This window comes from Macrobrachium rosenbergii, chromosome 13, assembly GCF_040412425.1.
Source record: "Macrobrachium rosenbergii isolate ZJJX-2024 chromosome 13, ASM4041242v1, whole genome shotgun sequence".
Classification (NCBI taxonomy): Eukaryota; Metazoa; Arthropoda; class Malacostraca; order Decapoda; family Palaemonidae; genus Macrobrachium; species Macrobrachium rosenbergii.
In genome coordinates this window covers 58,363,083-58,384,408 of record NC_089753.1, presented here as the reverse complement: position 1 = coordinate 58,384,408, position 21,326 = coordinate 58,363,083, and the positions used below count along the sequence as shown (strand labels likewise).

Sequence of the window (21,326 nt, the reverse complement as noted above, 5' to 3'; positions counted from 1 at the left end):
TCAGTTATAGTCCTACAGAATGATCAGTTACAGGCCTACAGTATGCTCAGTTATAGTCCTACAGAATTATCAGTTGTAGGCTTTCAGAATGATCAGTTATAGTCCTACAGAATTATCAGTTATAGTTTACAGAATTATAAGTAATTGGCCTACAGAATGATAACCAAGGAGCAATAACTAGAGAATTTAAGCTTTTGTAAGATTAGCGTTTGCGGATAGGAGGTAACTTTAAGGATAACCTCTCTCTCTCTCTCTCTCTCTCTCTCTCTCTCTCCCTCAATTAGAGGAGAATTCTTTAAACATATTCCCTCTTATATCTTGTGATAACCGATCTCTCTAACTTAGGAGTATGATTATAATCTCTTTCCGTGTGAAAAACACACACACACACACACACACACTCTCTCTCTCTCTCTCTCTCTCTGTGTGTGTGTGTGTGTGTGTGTTGCGTTTGTGTTTTTTTATATATAAAATATATAAACACGGACATATATTTTTTTCTCTCTTTGTTGTCAGTATTTGCGTACATACACACGTGGACAATTATCTCTCTCTCTCTCCTTGTCTCTCAGACCTTAACATTCTTCAGCCTTCGACCAAACGCCCCTCCTTGCCTCCCGAATTGCACACAGCGGGCGGGCGGACGGGCGGGAACAAACTTCAGCCAAAGTTAGAGCGAGCGGAGCTTTTTTTTTTTTTGTATCATACTTTGGGGCAAATTTAATGAAAAAAAAAGAGAGACCTCGCATATGCGAGGACGGACGGACGAGGCTATGTGAGAGAGAGAGAGAGAGAACAATAAATAAAGTTTCCTCATAACCCACAAAGGGCCATGTCCTAGACAGACAGCACCACTTTGCTCCTACCGACAAGGGTGTCTGGTGGCTGGCTGGCTCTGAAACTTGTGGGCAAGTGCCGAACAGACGGTGTTTTTTCAGTTGTTTTTAGTTTTTATGGGGAGGGGTAGAGGAGGGTAGGGGAAGAAGGGGGAGTGGAAGGAGATTCCCCAAAGGCATCACGTATGCAAAAGTGGAACACTTTTTTTTTTTACCCCACTTTTGGGGATGTGAGATAGTCGTTGTTTCATTGTTTGGTAAGTCATTCTTTCGTAATTATTATTTATTTGCATGCAAACACTCATACACACACCATATATATACTGTATATATATATATATATATATATATATATATATATATATATATATATATATATATATATATATATATATATATATATATATATATATATAATAATAAATATATAATGTATATATAATATATATGTACTGTATATATATATATATATATATATTATATTATATTATATATTATATATATTATTATATTATATATATATATATATATATATATATATATATATATATATATATATATATATATATCTATATTATAGGCATTTTAAATTAACATTAAATTAACATTAACTAAGGCTATAACAGATGGCAATGTGAGATCTCCCAAGTGTATAAATAATCACGTACACTTAAGAGTTGCCTTACAATTACAATACGATTTAAAAAAGTTAAGTAATAATTCACTGGACAGTATTCTTGTTCTAGGTGTTTAAAGTACAAGAAATTCCAGGTAGGCAGAACGAAAACTGGCACAGAAAATCTGAATCAAAACGACAGGACGACCACAAATTTACAAAAAATAAATAAAAGGATAATTCACCAATCAACAATCTAGTCCTAGGCATTTATAATGTACGAAATTTCTGGTACCTTAAACGACAACTGATACAGAAAATCTGAACGACAGAACGACCAAAAATTTACAAACAATAATTATAAACTAAGTAATTTTCTGGTCCTAAGCATTTATAACTCAATAAGTCCCAGGTATGAAAAAGGACAACCACAAATTTACAAAAAATTACAGTAATAGTTCACAAAGTAATATTCTGGTCTTAAGATTTACAATACAAGAAATTCCAGGTCTGCGAAACGACAGCTGACTAACAAAATCTGAACCACAAAACGACCACAAATTTACAAAAGAGAAAAGAATAATAATTGACCAATCAATACTCTGGTTCTAAGTATTTATAACATCGTAAATTCCAGGTACACAAAACGACAACTGAAACTGATAATTTAAATCAAAACGACCATTGCACGACAGAACGACCACAAATGTACAAAAAAAGAGAAAAGATTAATAATTCACTGGTCAACATTCTGGTCGGAGGTATTTATAATATAAGAAAATCCAGGTATGAAAAACGACAACTGAAACAGATAATCTAAACCAAAACGACCACTGCACGACAGAACGACCACAAATGTACAAAAAATGAACAGAACAACAATTTACTAGTCAACATTCTGGTCTTAGGTATTTATAATATAAGAAAATCCAGGTATGAAAAACGACAACTGAAACAGATAATCTAAACCAAAACGACCACTGCACGACAGAACGACCACAAACTTAAAAAAAAAAAAAAGAGAAATAGAGTAACAATTCACTATGTGAAGTACAAAAAATCCCAGACGTGCAGAACGACAACGGCCAACCTGCCAAACATAAACGACCCAACGACTCCATTACCTCGGAGGCAGCATCCGCCCTCGACGTCCTGAAGTTGGTGTTGCCCTTCATCTCGGCCAGGCTCCTCTGGGCGCCGTCCAGCATCTCCTTGTAGGTGTCTCTCTCCCGTCTGTACTTCGTCATGTGCTGGGTCAGCGTGGACACCTCCTCCGTCATGGCTTTCATTTTGGAGTCGTATTTCATCTTCAGCTTCGTCAGCTCCGTCTTGTTGGTCTTCTCCACGGAGCTCAGCCTGAGAGAGAGAGAGAGAGAGAGAGAGAGAGAGAGAGAGAGAGAGAGAGAGAGAGAGAGAGAGAGAATGAGAAATTGCTCTATTTCACTGGTTATCAAGAGTCTGCTTTCTGTCATAATCTCAGGTCAACCAAGCAAAGCCTCACTGATAATTCTAAAATATTTCACTGGTTATCAAGAGTCTGCTTTCTTTTATTATCATAATTCAGGTCATTATTATTATTAATTAGTCATACTGATAATTCAGCTTCTTATTAAAATTATTATCATTATTATTATTACTTGTAAATACTAATTATAAATAAGTTTTTTATTATTATTATTATTATTATTATTATTATTATTATTTATTATTATTATCATTATTATTATTATTATTATTATTAAATTATTATTATTATTATTATTATTATTTATTACTATTATCATAATTATTATTATTATTCCAACAGTCTGTTCTCTGATGTAATCTTACTAATTATTATTATTAATTATTATTATTATTATTATTATTATTATTATTATTATTATTATTGTCTGTCATAATCTCAGGTCAACAAAACAAAGCCTCGCTGATGTGATTCAACTTCTAGTTGAACTGGTCATCATGGATGAAATAAATACCAAATAAGCTTTTATTATTATTATTATTATTATTATTATTATTATTATTATTATTATTATTATTATTATTATTAAGAACCTAAACCCCTATTTATATGGAACAAGACCACCACAAGGGCCATGACTTGAAGTTCAAACTTCCGAAGAATATTACAATGTTCATTTGAGAGAAGTTACAGAACACTATATGATATACAGAAAGAAGAGATTAAGTTATTAGAAAAGAATAACAAAAGAGGAATTTAAAATGTGCACCAGTATTATCAATGACTGCTATCATTATCAGAATTAGTATTCTAATATTTTACTTACATTATTATTTATTTATTAATTTGTTAATTTATCTATTTTTCTAATAGCTGATCTCCTCTTTCTGTATTTCCCATTACCTTCTGTTACTTCTTTTGAATGAACACCATAATATTCTTTAGAAGCTTGAATTTCAAGTCAGTGGCACCTTTGGTGGGCTTGTTCCATATCAATAGGGTTCATCTTCTGAACAATAATAATAATAATAATAATAATAATAATAATAATAATAATAATAATAATAATAATAATAATAATAATAATAATAATAATAATAATAATAACAAAGAGGACAAATGAATATTTACATTGTTATTAAGTGAAAAACTATAAATAATTTATAGGAATCAAAAGTTCAGTCAATTCTGCTTGTTACAGAGTCTAACTATTCATCCACCTTTCTACCTGTCTACCTCTACATGCCGCAGATCCTACTCACTTGCTCTCAGAACCGCTGATAACATAAAGGACAAACTAATATTCTCACTGGGATGGTTTGACCTAACAAAAACAATTTACAGGCACCAAAAGTTCAGTGAATTCTGTCTGTTATTATGTACTACCTATCTACCTGTTTACCTATGCAGTAGATCATACTAACTTGCGCTCAAATTGCTAATAGCTTAAAAGACAAACTTATATTCTCACTGGGATGGTTTGACTGAACAAAAACAATTTACAGGCACCAGAAGCTCAGTGAATTCTGTCTGTTATTGTGTCTACCTATCAACCTGTTTACCTATCTACCTCTACATGCTACAGATCCTACTCACTTGCTCCTCAACTCCCGGATGGTCGTGTCGTAGCTAGAGGTGTCCTTCGTAGGACGCGAGGACTCCTTTCTCTCAGAGAGCTCCTGCAGTTTTTCGAAGTCCTCGACTTTCCTACGCAGCTCCTCGCTCTGCAAAAGGATAGTTGGGAAGTCTTAATGAGATTTTCTGTTGAAAGAGTCTGAAGGTGGGTGGGGTCTCTCTCTCTGCTGACATTTAATGATGATATGCCACTTACTAATAATATTTCTCATGAATATTTGAAGATAATATAACTATCAAACTCTCCCTCCTTATTCACTTATATTTGGTGATAGGATCGAATCGCTCGCTCTCTCTCTCTCTCTCGTTACTGTCATATGATGATGATATATTTTCTAATAATATTTGTCGTGAATGACATATGAAGATAATATATCATCCAAACTATCTTTTCTTATTCACATGCATTTGGTGATAGGACTCAAATCTCTCTCTCTCTCAATGCTAACATATGGTAAGAAATGCCATTTACTAACATAATCTCTCTCATGAATTCCCAGCTCTCTCTCTCTCTCTCTCTCTCTCTCTCTCTCTCTCTCTCTCTCTCTCCGCCCCCTTCTCCCCTTCCTAACAATGCAACAGAAATTCCGCGCCTCCACCCTCCCCTTGTAAACAAAAAAACAAAAACTATTCTTCTTCCAACCCACCTCTCTCCTGTAGTAGGAAACCTGGTCCTTGATGGCTTCCTCGTCCCTCCTGTATCTCTCGATCTGCTGGTTCTTGTCGTCGATGATGTCCATCAGACGTTTCTTCTCCGAGTAGGAAGCTGGGTCGAGGGACACCTTGTTGAAACGGTCCTCCAGACTCTTGAGTTGCTCCTGAACGGGTGGAGATTGGGAGGGGAATGACCTGGCTTCTCAGAAACCTTGTCAAATTGACCTTTTCTTTCATTAAGGGACATTTTCTTTCATAAGGTGACATATTCTTTCATAAAATGACCTCAGAGTTTGAGATTTGGGAGGGAAGTGACCTAGTTACTCAGAAACCTTGCGAAAATGCCCTATTCTCTCATAAAATGACCTCAGAGTTTATTGAGACTTGGGACGGGCAGTGACCTGACTTCTCAGAAACCTTATGAAAATGACCTATTCTTTCATAATGTCACCTAATGTTTATTGAGATTTGGGAGGATAATGACCTAGCTTCTCAGAAACCTTGTGAAAATGACCCATTCTTTCATAAAATGACCTCAGAGATTATTGAGATTTGGGAGGGAAATGACCTGGCTTCTCAGAACCCTTGTGAAAATGACCTATCTTTCATAAAATTACCTCAGAGTTTATTGAGATTTGTGGGGGCAGTGACCCGGCTTCTCAGAAACCTTGTGAAAATGACTTATTCTTTCATAATATCACCTAAGGTTTATTGAGATTTGAGAGGGAAATGACCTAGCTCCTAAGAAACTTTGTGAAAATGACCTTTTCTCACATGCAATGACCTCTGGGTCTACTGAGATTTGGGAGGGGCAGTGACCTGGCTTCGCAGAAACATCGTAAAAATTATCTTTTCTTTCATAATATCACCTAAGGGTTTATTGAGATTTGGGAGGGAAATGACCTAGCTTCTCAGAAAACTGTACAAATGACATTTTCTCATAAAATGACCTCTGGGTCTATTGAGGTTTGAGAGGGGCAGGGACCTGGCTTCTCAGAAACCTTGTAAAAGTGACCTTTTCTTTCATAATATCACCTCAGGGTTTACTGAGAATTGAGAGGGAATTCACCTAGCTTCTCAGAAACCTTGTGAAAATGACCTGTTTTCATGCTGAAACCCACTAGGGTATCAGCATTCTGGTCTATTCCAGAGATCATAAGGAAGAGAAGGATTGCTAAGCTTAGAATTGCAACACACCACAGTGGTTTGGTGCAAAAGGCTATGGTCAAAATGGTTGCAACAGATCATAAAGAGTTGATGCAAGTGGTTAGGGGTCACAATGGGGCCCCCAAGGTCAACATGATGCTAATCTACCACAATGAAATTTAAGAGGAGACTCAGGAAGGCCCAAATACTCTATAATTAGGCCCAGGCTAAAACACCCCTTTACCTGCATGTCCAATTTCTCCTTGATCCAGGTGTCCTGCCTCAGGTTATACGTTTCACGGAGAGTCCTGAGTTCGATCTCAATCGTGTCGTGGTCCTTCTTCAAAGCCGCGAAATCCTGCTGGTTGTTCTCCCTGACCGTCGACAACTACGGGAACACGAAAGAGGGTAGAGAGGGAAAGAAGAGGAAGGACTTACATGAAGGCAAGATCAAATCATAATAATCATTTTTAATATATTTTTTTTCTTCAAGACTATCATTGACTGTTAGGCTTTATAAAAGCAGTTGTAAAATTGCAAAATAAAACTAATTGCTTTGAAGTGTTTTGTTAAAGGCGTGACTAATTTACTGCCAGAACAGAAGTGAAATAACTGCTTGCATGAAAGCAAAAATTACCTATAAACAAAAGGATAAGCTTCATTAATTAAAAAAAAATAATGGTGAAAGCAAGAACAATAATTAAAAGGCTTTTGCTTTAAAACTATTTCTGGATAGTTTATCGTTTCAAATGTTTGGGGATGGTTTTTCGTTATTGTGAAAAATAGAAATTCAAAATTCCATGCGAACACAAATCACAATAAATGAAAAAACAAAACAAAATTATCTTTAAATTTAACTATCACTAACCAAAATGGATCTGATTACATAAACAGTATATATATATATATATATATATATATATATATATATATATATATATATATATATATATATATATATATATATATATATACACATACGTATTCATATATACATTAGCCTGCATCATCGTTTGACATATGCAGTAGTCAACAGAAAATGTAACAAATACTAAAAAATATAAATATATACAAAAAATAACTGCAAAAAATATTTAAAACATTTTAAAAAATCACATAAAATTCTTGCATGGATCCTTACCAACCAAGAACTTAAAACAAAAATATCTAAAAAACAAAGAATAAGAAACAAGGAAAATAAACAAAGAATCGCAGATTCAAAGAATCTATAATTGATAAAAGTGCCCAATGAAAATAATTTTTTGAACCAAGAGACAACGCAAAAAATAAATATATAAAATATTCAACTTACTGCAAAGTGGTTTATGAATTCTATAAGCCATAAAAATGAATAAAGAAGAATTATTGGAATTCTATTAAAATAAAACCCAAAATGACACAAAAAAATCTATATTTGAATTTTATAAAATGTTTTTACAGAGACACACAACTTGAGATAAGAACTGGGCTTTTTCCAAATAAAATCTACAAATAAAACTTAACCAGGATTTTTTTTAAATAAACGCAAAAAATTAAATAAAAACATGGAGTACTCAAGTAATGCTTTGTTAGCTGAAGAATGTTATTTCTAAACACAAGATTCAATAAGAATTGTGTAAAAAAAAATTAAAACGTGAACAACTAAAAAATAAACATGGAATACTCAAATAATGCTCTGTTAGCTGAAGAACAAATTAAAAATTCTATAATAACTAATTACCTCCTTGTTCTCCAGGGCAGTAGTGTACTAAAAGGAAGAGAGAAAGAAAGAAAGCAAAATGTCTTATATATCAGCTCTGAATAAGGTTTTATTCCACCTGTCAGGACTTTCAGTTAAGTCTACTATAAAACTGAGCAATGTACAATGCAAAATAAAAGATAAAAGTAGTCACTGAAATAGTTTTTTTTATGATGCATAGACTTGATTTGAAATCAGATATGCATAGATGTCAGTGTGGAGGAAATCAGTTTGTAATTGAAATGCAATCATACATATTCAGTAATGAACAATTTTCATTTACTGGAAAGTCTCACACTTTTCAGTCGCTGGGAAGTCATGTAAACTTGTCGTTCATTAGTAATACACACTTCATCCGCTGGAAAGTCAAGTAAACTTTCGATTCATTGGAAAGTCAGCACTCTTTTCATTCATTGGAAAGTCAGTACACTTTTCATTTATTGGAAAGTCATGCTCATTTTTCATTCACTGGCAAGTCATGCACACTTTTCATTCATTGGAAAGTCATGCACTTTTCATTCATTGGAAAGTCATGCACACTTCTCATTCATTGGAAAGTTATGCAAACTTTTCACTCATTGGAAAGTCATGCACACTTTTCATTCACTGGCAAGTCATGCACACTTTTCGTTCACTGGAAAGTCATGCACACTTTATATTCATTGGAAAGCCATGCACACTTTTCATTCATTGGGAAGTCATGCACGCTTTTCATTCATTGGAAGGTCATGCACACTTTTCATTCATTGGAAAGTCATGCACACTTTTCATTCACTGGAAGGTCATGCACACTTTTCATTCATTGGAAAGTCATGCACACTTTTCACTCATTGGAAGGTCATGCACACTTTTCATTCATTGGAAAGTCATGCACTTTTCATTCATTGGAAAGTCATGCACATTTTTCATTCATTGGGAAGTCATGCACACTTTTCATTCATTGGAAGGTCATGCACACTTTTCATTCATTGGAAAATCATGCACACTTTTCATTCACTGGAAGGTCATGCACACTTTTCATTCATTGGAAAGTCATGCACACTTTTCACTCATTGGAAGGTCATGCACACTTTTCATTCATTAGAAAGTCATGCGCTTTTCATTCATTGGAAAGTCATGCACACTTCTCATTCATTGGAAAGTCATGCACACTTTTCATTCATTGGAAAGTTATGCACACTTTTCATTCATGGCAAGTCATGCACACTTTTCGTTCACTGGAAACTCATGCACACTCTCCATTCATTGGAAAGTCATGCACTTTTCATTCATTGGAAAGCCATGCACACTTTTCATTGATTGGGAAGTCATGCACACTTTTCATTCATTGGAAGGTCATGCACACTTTTCATTCACTGGAAAGTCATGCACACTTTTCACTCATTGGAAGGTCATGCACACTTTTCATTGATTGGAAAGTCATGCACCCTTTTCATTCATTGGAAGGTCATGCACACATTTCATTCACTGGAAAGTCATGCGCACTTTTCATTCACTGTAAAGTATAGACACTCCATTCATGGGAAATTCATTCACCCTTTTTGCTTATTGGAGGGTCATGTACGCTTTTCATTCATTGGAAAGTCATGCACACTTTTCATTCATTGGAAAGTCACACTTTTCATTCATTGGAAGGTCATGCACACTTTTCATTCATTGGAAAGTCATGCACACTTTTCATTCACTGTAAAGTATAGACACGCCATTCATGGGAAATTCATTCACCCTTTTTGCTTATTGGAGGGTCATGTACGCTTTTCATTCATTGAAAAGTCATGCACACGTTTTCATTCATTGGAAAGTCATGCACCCTTGTCATTCATTGGCAAGTCATGCACACTCTTCATTCACTGGCAAGTCATGAACACTTTTCATTTATTGGAAAGTCACGCATACTTTTCATTCACTGTAATGTAAAGTATAGGCACTCCATTCATGGGAAATTCATTCACCCTTTTTGGTCATTGGAAGGTCATGAACACTTGCTATTCACGGGTTAGTCATGCATAATTTTCATTTACTGGGAAGCCTAGCACACTTTTTTTATTCACTGGAAACTTATACACACCTTTCAATCACTGGAAAGTCATGTACACCTTCCATTCATTGGGAAGTCATGCTTACTTTTCACTCACTAGAAAGTCACGCACACTTTTCATTCACTGGAAAGTCATGCACTCTTTTCACTGACTGGAAAGTCATGCATACCTTTCATTCATTGGAAAGTCATGCACACTTTTCCCTCGCTGGAAAATCATTAACACTTGTCATTCACTGAAAATTGACAAACTTAGTTATGTCAGTAACTAATGCTGTAATCAGCTTAATCTTAAATGCATGGATCCACACACACATGATATTGTTCCGAAAATGTTAGATAAAGCTGCAGAAAGTTAAGAAATTAGCTTAAGCTTAAATTAGTTTATACAGTTGAGACGTCAGAAGCTGGTTAAATAAGCAGTTTTATTCTGAATGAAAAGATCATAAATATAATCTTGATCAAATTAGTGACTAGAAGATCAGGGGAGTGATATATTTCTGTGATAAGGAAAGTCACAAGTCTTGATATATTTAGAACACTTGACTGAAGATTAGATTTTAAAGAAAAATCTTTTAATAAATATGGATTCCATATCATTCATATGAATATCTATCAAAAAACACTGTAATACCTAATGTGTCTCTCAAATCATTTTAGATAATTTAAATGTTTATAATAAATAATTCTAATTTATATATATAATATAAATATATAAACATATATATATATACATATATATATATATATATATATATATATATATATATATATATATATATATATATATATATAAATTTTTTCAGTCATTGTCAATTTCACTAGAAAGAATATTAATCAAATTATGTCTCCTACATCAATATTCTCTTTTTATATCTATCCCTCTAACTATCTATCTATCAATCTGTCTGTCTGTCTGTCTGTCTATAAAAAATACACATTATTCGTAAGAATATCTGAGTGTATTTAAGCCAACACATGAGGCATATCAGCATAGATCTTTCCTTACATATATATGTGTATATGTATGTATATATATATATATATATATATATATATATATATATATATATATATATATATATGTGTGTGTGTGTATAAATATGTATATTGTAAATATTATATATTTATATATATTTAAATATAGATATTTATATATATATAATATATATATATATATATATATATATATATATATATATATATATATATATATATATATATATATATATATATATATATATACCTAAACCAAGCAAAGGTAAAACTATAAATAAGAGATAGGACAGTTAGTAAGTCTTTAGTGCTTACCTGAGCCTTCTGGACCACAAATTCTTCCTCCAGTAGCTCATACTTATTCTGCAGGTCAGCCAGTTCCTGCTTGTCCACCGCGTTCTTCTTCTCGAGGGCTGCAACGAGAAAGCAAAAGGGCGTCTCAGAGAGAGAGAGAGAGAGAGAGAGAGAGAGAGAGAGAATTACAATCGATCCAGACCTAGGCCTATGTGAGCCTCCAAATAGGTATTTAGCTTAAAGTCATTAATGACTTTGTATTTTAGGAAATGATTACAATAAAACTTATTTGATACTGTAATTGTCCTCCTTCAGTTGAAAACAACTGAGAGAGAGAGAGAGAGAGAGAGAGAGAGAGAGAGAGAATACAATTTCAATAAAATAAGGAGACATTGAATGACAGATATTTCTTCAGCTGAATTTGTGAATTCTTTGATAAAATGGTGCGTCTGAGAGAGAGAGAGAGAGAGAGAGAGAGAGAGAGAGAAAATAACTTCGATACAGTAAGGAAAGACAAAATGATAGAAATGTCATCAGTTGAATTTGTGAACCCATCAAAAAAATGGTTCTAGTCTTGCCATAAACGAAATTCTTCCATGTACCTCTTACTATCATTAATGGCAGACTATTCTCAAATGTGTACTATTCAAAATAGATTTAACTGGGCCTCCTATACTCGAACTAAAAGGCTGAATCACTCACTTTCCAAGCATGAAGAGTAATGTCAAATTTTTTATTCCTAACCCCAGTTTTCTTGAAGCCTAATTTAAACTTTTGGTCGAGAAAATTTAGAATCTTTGATTTACCCTTAAAATATATGATGTAGATCCAAATGATATTATATACTTGGTCTCTGGGAAAACTGAATGTTGCTTAGTGCCTCAAGTTATCTGTTATTTTTCAAGGTTAGCTAAACAGCCTTTTCTTTTGTACGTGGAGAATTAAATATGTTAACCTCTTAGTTAAGCGTGGGAATGGTATCTGATACGTGTAGCTGTGTATATGTAAGTATATATCATACACAGGACTAAGTAAAAGTCCTAAGTAAAAGTACCTTTCATTTTTTTTATTGAAATATGTATACCCAGATTAAGTAAAAAAAAAAAGCCAATAACATATTTTAAGCACAACATCTTAGCTCGTTTTGGAGTATTCCATGGATAAGGTTACGAAATGCCACAGGTAAAGATGTACATTAGCTCTTAGGCTATGCTTAAAATATACCGTAATGTCTTATATCAGAAATATTTCCTTCTTACAGCCTCTGTAAGCTAGAGAATGTACTGACACAAATACACACATGTATACACAGACACTAAAAGGTATCTATGTTGGATCTTGCCGTAGGTTACAGCAGGTGAGATATTGTAGCCATGTGGGATACAGTTTTAGAACGGGTCAGAAACTGAGTAAACCAGAATTTTCTAATATAAAGAACCATGCCTCCATAGGTAAAATCGAAATAAATAAAAAACATTTCTCTATTATTGGTGGAACAAGCCATAGTGATTACCTAACCACCCTTGAGTCCTTATACATCAAACGACTTGTTCCGTCTTTGAACTCTAACAGTTTCCGCTTCTCCTCTTTATCTAGCATAACTGAATTCGTAGGGTGGGGTCAGCTCTTGGTCATTCGTTCTTCTCCTTCTCCTTTGAATGGTTTGTTGAGTACTGGTTTCTTTTTACTGTATACGTTTCAAATTATTTTTAATTTTTGTAAATAATTTTTTCTCTTAATTTTATCTTTTAAAATAGTTTTTGTAAATTTTAACGAAATTTGTTATATTTGCAGATTGAAGATGCACATAGTACATGTGCGAAACGTCTCTGATGAATAAATTATGCCCTTTTTATGTGTTTTATGGACCCTGCTGTATGCCTATATATATATATATATATATATATATATATATATATATATATATATATATATATATATATATATATATATATATATATATGTATATATGTATATATATATGTATATATATATATATATATATATATATATATATATATATATATATATATATATAATGGCATACATTTATTGTATATCTACAGAAAGTAAATGGGATATTATCAATATATTTGTAGTTATATAAATAATGGACATAAAAATATGATATATACATATACATATATACAGTATATATACTGTATATATTATATATATATATATATATATATGTATAATACTCATACATATAGTGTATATATGTATATATATATATATATATATATATATATATATATATATATATATATATATATATATAATATTTTACCATTATTCTTTATAAAAAATTAGCCACAAAAAAGTGAAGCAATGGCGTACAAGATCTTTCGCCTTTACTCTAAGGCATTTTCACTTTCATCTTGGCTATAATATCATTTACTGCATACTTTAAATTTGTTATCCCATGGTATACACAATTTCAAGAGAATAAGTATTCACACATGAGAACAGGCTATACAAGAGAATACCTATTCTCACATTCCTACATAGAGAACGGTTCTCTACGTAACTCCAGCCTACACTCAAACAAAAACAAAAACAAAAACTAAAAAACTCACTCTTGATCTTGTCTTCGTAATCCTGTTTGGAGGATTCCATATCCCTCTTCAGTTTCTTGAGGTTGGACTCGGCTCTCTCGGCGCTGTCTTTGTACATGACGAGAGAAGACGACTTCTCCTTCTCTTTCTCGAGACGTTCTCGCTTCTTCTGCTCCGTCTGCGGGAGGGGGAACGAGACAGGGTTCGTCAGGAGTTTTTAACATTCTCTCTCTCTCTCTCTCTCAAAAGGTGATTATGGCTAATAAACTGTTCATGTTTCATCTTGTTTTCCTTTTGAAACTATATTATGTACTTTCTCTCTCTCTCTCATCAAGGTGGTTTTGACTTATAATGGCTTATGATACAAAGACGACATTATTTAGGCATTATACCGTTTACTTTCCTCTCTCTCTCTCTCTCTCTCTCTCTCTCTCAAGGTGATTATGGCTGTTAAACAGTTCAAGTTTCATCTTGTTTTCCTCTTGAAACTATATCATTTACTTCTCTCTCTCTCTCTCTCTCTCTCTCTCTCTCTCTCTCTCTCTCTCTCTCACACACACACACACACACAAACACACACGCACACGCACAAGCCCTAAACGGGTCACCATCCTCATCATCTTATCAACTCAACCTTCATAAGAAGATAAACCAATTGAAAAGGTTTCCCAGCCTTTCGCCTACGTTTATATCAACCATAATTCAAAATCCCACAAATAATTCCAAAAGAGCTCCCAGATGCTTTTCCAGTTCTATTCTTGTCTGACTTCCCGCGTTCCATATTTCCCCAGTCAAACACATGCTTCCAAATTGCTTCCATATTTAGATTGAAGCTCACGGCGTTCTCTCTCTCTCTCTCTCTCTCTCTCTCTCTCTCTCTCTCTCTCTCTCTCTCTCTCTCTCTCTTTCACTGCGACAGTTTTTTACTTTTCAATTTTCAATATTGGACGTCGTCGAGATGAACTCAAAACTGCTAGCTATTCAGTGGATTAGTCTATTTTTGGGATTTTGCCTCGGGCGGGATAAATATGTAGAATGTTTCGCGTTCGTGAGCGTAAATATAAAAAATATTTTAAAATGTTTCGCGTTCATAAATGTAAACAAGATAAATGTGTCAGAATTTTCGCGTTCGTGTGTGTAAATATCAGTAAAATGTTTGCTTTCATGCACGTAAATATGATAAATATATCAGACGTTTCACGTTCGGGTGCTTAAATATAATGAATATGTAAAATTTTTCGCACTGTGAGCTCAAATATGATAAACATGTAAGCAGTTTTACGTTCCTGTGTGTAGATATAATAAATATAAATAGGTAAGAAGTTCTGAGTTTGTGTGCGTAAATATTATAAATAAGTAAGAAGTTTCACGTTCATGCACGTACATTTAATATGTAAGATGTTTCGCGTTCGTGCACATAAACATGAAATATATGTAAAATGCTTCGAGTTTGTGTAAATATAATAAATATGAAAAATATTTCGCATTCGTGAACGTATATATAAATATGTAAAATGTTTAGCATTCATACGCATAAACATAATGTATAAAGACTCTAATGTGTAAGCATACATACACCGACACACATATAATCTCTGGTCATACACCAGAATACATACAATGTATGTTTCTATATTTGACGCCGAAAAAATTAAAATCACTTTGGTACACACAAGATTATAGATTACACTCAGGGAAAGAATATGATACCATACCCGTCAGGCTACACTTTCTCACATTTATTCTGGGAAATCACTTCTAAGTATTCTACTAGATAAAGAGATATATAATAATAATAATAATAATAATAATAAATAATAATAATAATAATAATAATAATAATAATAATAATAATAATAATACCTCATTTAAACAGGATGATTTTTCACTCAGATTTTATTCATAAAAGTTACAATCTTTCAAGGACTAACCTGTCCCCATCTTCCAGTAGCTGTAAATCCTCTGCTAGACAATGAGGACTGAAGTCCTTGAAGGCTTTCAATCTTTTTAATAAAATCTCTGTTAGATACCATCCTGTTTAAATGAGGTCCTGTTATACAATATATATATATATATATATATATATATATATATATATATATATATATATATATATATATATATATATATATATATATATATATTGTTGCTTACCTCTCAGCTCACTCTCCAAGGTGGCCATTCTGATTTCCAGACCCTGTTTTTCCAACCTGAGGGTTTCCACTTCCTTCTTCTGCTTGGTGTCCGCTGTGCCTTGGTTCTTCTCCATCTGACGAAGGGAAAAAAGAGAAAAAGATTATTCTCTTTCTCTCTCTCTCATATCCATGGGCAGGTCTAAATCCAAAACTCAGTCATGGCAAAAGTATGTTATTCCTCTCTCTCTCTCTCTTTCTCATATCCATTGGCAGGTCTAAAAACTAACCTCAGTCGTGCCAAGAGAATATTCTTCTCTCTCTCTCTCTCTGCAGTTGCAGTTTTCACTTGCGGTTTCCACTGACAGGTCAAAAAACAAAACCCAGTCATGGCAAAAGAATACTATTATTTTTCTTCTCTCTCTCTCTCTCTCTCTCATCCCTGGGCAGGTCTAAAAATGAACCTCAGTCGTGGCAAATGAATTTTATTATTTTCCCTCTCTCTCTCTCTCTCTCTCTCTCTCTCTCTCACATCCCTGGGCAGGTCTAAAAATGAACCTCAGTCGTGGCAAATGAATTTTATTATTTTCCTCTCTCTCTCTCTCTCTCTCTCTCTCTCTCTCTCTCAGGTCTAAAAATGAACTCTCATCCCTGGGCAGGTCTAAAAATGAACCTCAGTCGTGGCAAATGAATTTTATTATTTTCCTCTCTCTCTCTCTCTCTCTCTCTCATATCCCTGGGCAGGTCTAAAAATGAACCTCAGTCGTGGCAAATGAATTTTATTATTTTCCCTCTCTCTCTCTCATATCCCTGGGCAGGTCTAAAAATGAACCTCAGTCGTGGCAAATGAATTTTATTATTTTCCCTCTCTCTCTCTCTCTCATATCCCTGGGCAGGTCTAAAAATGAACCTCAGTCGTGGCAAATGAATTTTATTATTTTCCCTCTCTCTCTCTCTCATATCCCTGGGCAGGTCTAAAAATGAACCTCAGTCGTGGCAAATGAATTTTATTATTTTCCCTCTCTCTCTCTCTCTCTCTCTCATATCCCTGGGCAGGTCTAAAAATGAACCTCAGTCGTGGCAAATGAATTTTATTATTCTCTCTCTCTGTAGTAGCCGCTTCCACTGGCAGGACCTAATTCACTCATGAAAATAATCTCACCTGTCCCACAACATGGCCTTACCTGGAGAACCTTGTTTCTTAGGTCATCTACCTCGTTGTTGAGTTCCTTATTCTCGTTCTTGAGAGTCTTAATCTCATCCGCTTCTCTCTTCTTCTTGGAGTCTGCTTCGTTGGCCCTCTTCTTCTCGTCCTCGAATTTGGTCTCCTGGTGACGTCAGTAAGAGATTCGATTATGTCGGTGTTTTTTTTAAATTTTATCTTACGTAAAATTTTTCCGTGATTGTTCAGGGTTTGAGACGATTTGTCAGTTACCTGCTCCTAAAAATCTTACTGATGGTTATTCTAGTGATTATGATACTTAGGCTAAAGCTATCAATTGTGTAAAAGTGTGTAAAAATTTGAAAATTATATTTAACTGAGGTTTTGCTCTTGTAATTGTAACAAGAATAAATCGTTAAAAAGTGCAAATTGATACAGGCATTGCTGACTACTACACTCATCTCAGGACAACATTACTAACACGTCTCATATTTGTGAACAAAAGCAATACAATCATGAACTTTCCCTAACTACTTACAGTACACGAAAACTGATCGCAGTTATTCACTCAAAAATCCAGCTAATCTAACTTACAGTGATTACTATTTACGAACTGAAATGCACAAAGTTAAATGGTGAATCAGCTTGTATTTTCATCAGAAACTGAGTGAATATTGAAGCTTTTTTTGTTTATAAAAATTCGCCTTTTTTCATTTCTGATGCTCAGGTTTCGTAAGGTCTATTGTAATGAAGCTGTTGTAAAATTATTCATGAATGTTTCATACTTTTAGTAACAAAACGAGAAATTATGAAATAACTTTTTGATTAATAATAATAATAATAATAATAATAATAATAATAATAATAATAATAATAATAATAATAATAATAATAATAATAATAATAATAATAATAATATGAAATCTTACTTAGGATTCCACATTGATTCAGTAATAATAATAATAATAATAATAATAATAATAATAATAATAATAATAATAATAATAATAATAATAATAATAATAATAATAATAATAATAATAACAGTGCCTGCCAAGTCTACATGAAATAATTTCTAAAAATAAAACAAAATTATTAAGAAATGTCTTTCTTCAAGCCACTGCAAAATACATTGTAAGGACATTAAAGACATATATAAAAGAATATTCACAATGGTCCTAAAAATAGTTAATATAATTTAAGTATATTTTAGTAGGAATAAAAATGAATTAAGACGTTTCAAGTTTGCTTACTTTCCTCCAAGATAACGACACAAACAGGCAAACAGGATGCAGACGGATAATAGACATGCAGTTTTCCATAATCATTATGACAACTACACACATGAAAGTTCAGATTCGCAGAGTTCAAGTAAAGAGAGACAGAGGTCGTGTTCTATCTGAATATTTAAGAGGAACTGTACAGAATTCACAACATTTTATGAATTATTAATTTTTTCTGGATACGTCCTAAGTCTTGCGTTTCCTCCTGAAGATATTTTGGTCATCATATGTCTAATGTATAAATCTTTGCTCTAGAATTCAAAATTTTTATGAGTTATTTTTATGATTATTTTCCTTTTGATACATCCTAAGTCAGACATTTCTTCCTGAGGATATTTTGTTCTTGAAACGTCTAATCTATAAAGTTTTTCTCGATTTTCATCTAGAAATGTTTAAAATTCAACAGGGAATTGTGTAGAATTCACAAATTTTTATGAATTGTTATTTTTTCCCTGGATGTGTTGTAAGTCTTACATTTCCTCCTTAGGATTTTATGGTTATGAAATGTTTAATTTATAAATTTTTGTTCTAGAATTCACATATTTTTATGATTTGATATTTTTTTTCAAACATGTCCTAAGTTAGCCATTTCTTCCATAGGATTTTTTGGTCTTAAAATGTCTAATTTACAAATTTTTTGCTCGATTTTTATCTAGAAATGTTTAAAATTCAACAGAAAATTGTGTAGAATTCACGAATTATTTTCTTCTGGATACCTACTAAGTCAGACATTTCTTCCTAAGGATTTTTTGGTCTTGAAATATCTAATTTATAAATCACTGCTCGATTCTTGTCTAGAATCGTCTAAAGTTCATTAATATTTGCAGTTTATTCACGTAATCGTTCTCCCTTACGAACCTAGCACGCAAACCATGTATAATTTATAATTACCATAACTGATATACAACCTAGATCAATTACTTACAGATAAAAGTATTGAGAAAGAATAAATATATATAAAATCTGTTGCAAAACGAATATATTTTCAAATTCAGTCTGGCCTACATTGAACGTAAAACAAAAGTCTTGTCATTTCTGCACTAGACTTTTCCGAAATATTCTTCTGTTAGATAGGACATTTTTCTATTGAACAGACTTTTTTTTTGTCTTTCTAAAAATATTCCAAGCAAAATCCGTTTGTGTTAATGGATTTTCATACCTAAAGCTTCCTTGCTTGTAAATATATTTATGGAAACAAATATTCCATTGTTTCAACAATAAATAAAGGCTCTACCGTTCTTCTGGTGCTAAAATTGGACACATTATTCACGCTGGCCAACTCTGGGGAATTTAACAAAAGTATTCAGAAACCTTTTATTTTGGGCCTGCATAGTTTTTTTTCATATTTTCCAAAAGGGGTGACCTATATATGCCCGTATGGTTGAATTGTACACATTATATCCTGAACCATTTAATATTGCTTTGGTTAAAATTAGAATTTCTTTAAGGCTGTTGTTTTTAAGAGGCATTTGCACGATCCTGACTTGAGATTACAAATTTATGTTCCTGTCTCCTCAGTAACTCGTCAGCCCTTCCACTATTTATGTCATCTAAAATAACTGCTTTCCACTTTCATCTTCCTCAGAACCCTCCCCTCAGGATTTCGTCTAACCTTCTACCAAAATTCCCAATTTAACCTTGGGAAATATTCTCAGCTTTAGCAGGGAAGCTAAACTCCTTTCTACAACCTGCAAATCCTTCTTCTTTCTCAGCACCTTCTTCCCCCTTCAGTACGTTTTTCCCTTCAGAATGTCGACCGTTCAGAGCGTCTTCCTCTTCAGTATGTCCTTCCCTCCAGCAGGTCCCCCTCCTTCAAAATGCCGTCCCCTTCAGTACGTCATCCCCCTTCAGAATGTCGTCCCGTTCAGAGTATCTTCCTCTTCAGTTTTTCACTTCAGAATGCCGTATAAGCTAAGATTCAATCTACAACCTCTTCCTCCTCTGTTTTCTCAACCCACTTGCCCCTTCAGTAAGTCGTCCCCTTAAGAATGTCCTCCCTTTCAAAATGTCGTTTCCTTCAGTATGTTGTCCCTTTCAGTATATTCTCCCCTTCAGAATATCGACCCCTTCAGTTTGTTGTCCTTTCAGAATGCCATCACCTTCTGTATGCTGTTCCCTTCAGAATGTCGTCCCCCTTCAAAGTGTTTTCCTCTTCACAATGTCATCCTCTTCAGGATGTCGTCCCCTTCAGACTGTCGTACCCTTACGAATGTCCTCCCCTTCAGAATGTCTTCCACTTCAGAATGTCGTCCCCTTCAGTATTTCCTCCCCTACAGCATGTCGTCCCCTTCAGAATGTCGTCTTCTTCAGAATGTCTTCCCCTTCAGAATGTTCCCCCTTTCATAATGTCGTCCCCTTCAGTACTTCCTCTCTTTCAAAATGTCCTCCCCTTCAGCTTGTTATCCTTTCAGAATGCCATCACCTTCAGTATGTTGTTCCCTTCAGTATTTCCTCCCCATCAGAATGTCGTCCCCTTCCCAATGTCCTCCCCTTCAGAATGTCTTCATCTTCAGAATGTCGTCCCCTTCAGTATTTCCTCCCCTTCAGAATGTCGTCCTCTTAAGCATCTCATTCCCTTCAGAATCTCTACCCCTCCAGAACGTCGATCCCCTTATAGTGTCCTCCCCTTTATAATTTCCTCCTTTTCAGAATGTCGTCCCCTTCAGGATGTTGACCCCTTCAGAATGTTCCCCTTTCATAATGTCGTCCTCTTCAATACTTCCTCCCTTTCAGAATGCCCTCCCCTTCAGAATGTCCTCCCCTTCAGAATGTC

At 33.8% G+C, this 21,326-nt stretch overlaps 1 protein-coding gene across 17 annotated transcripts in view; it reads right to left on the bottom strand.

Annotated features, from left to right (window-relative positions):
• The window catches only part of LOC136845355 (early endosome antigen 1), a 190,661-nt gene that overhangs the window by 48,481 nt on the left and 120,854 nt on the right, over window positions 1-21,326 (bottom strand). For 14 of the 17 annotated variants that reach the window (XM_067115625.1, XM_067115616.1, XM_067115610.1 and 11 more), the window contains 9 exons: window positions 17,293-17,436; window positions 16,134-16,245; window positions 13,998-14,156; window positions 11,440-11,537; window positions 8,073-8,099; window positions 6,597-6,740; window positions 5,200-5,370; window positions 4,514-4,641; window positions 2,577-2,808 (listed from right to left, as the gene is read on the bottom strand). In XM_067115625.1, coding sequence (XP_066971726.1) covers window positions 2,577-2,808; window positions 4,514-4,641; window positions 5,200-5,370; window positions 6,597-6,740; window positions 8,073-8,099; window positions 11,440-11,537; window positions 13,998-14,156; window positions 16,134-16,245; window positions 17,293-17,436 — 1,215 coding nt within the window. The remainder of the gene's footprint in view (window positions 1-2,576; window positions 2,809-4,513; window positions 4,642-5,199; window positions 5,371-6,596; window positions 6,741-8,072; window positions 8,100-11,439; window positions 11,538-13,997; window positions 14,157-16,133; window positions 16,246-17,292; window positions 17,437-21,326) is intronic. The other 3 variants (XM_067115617.1, XM_067115613.1, XM_067115619.1) reach the window with 1 other exon arrangement.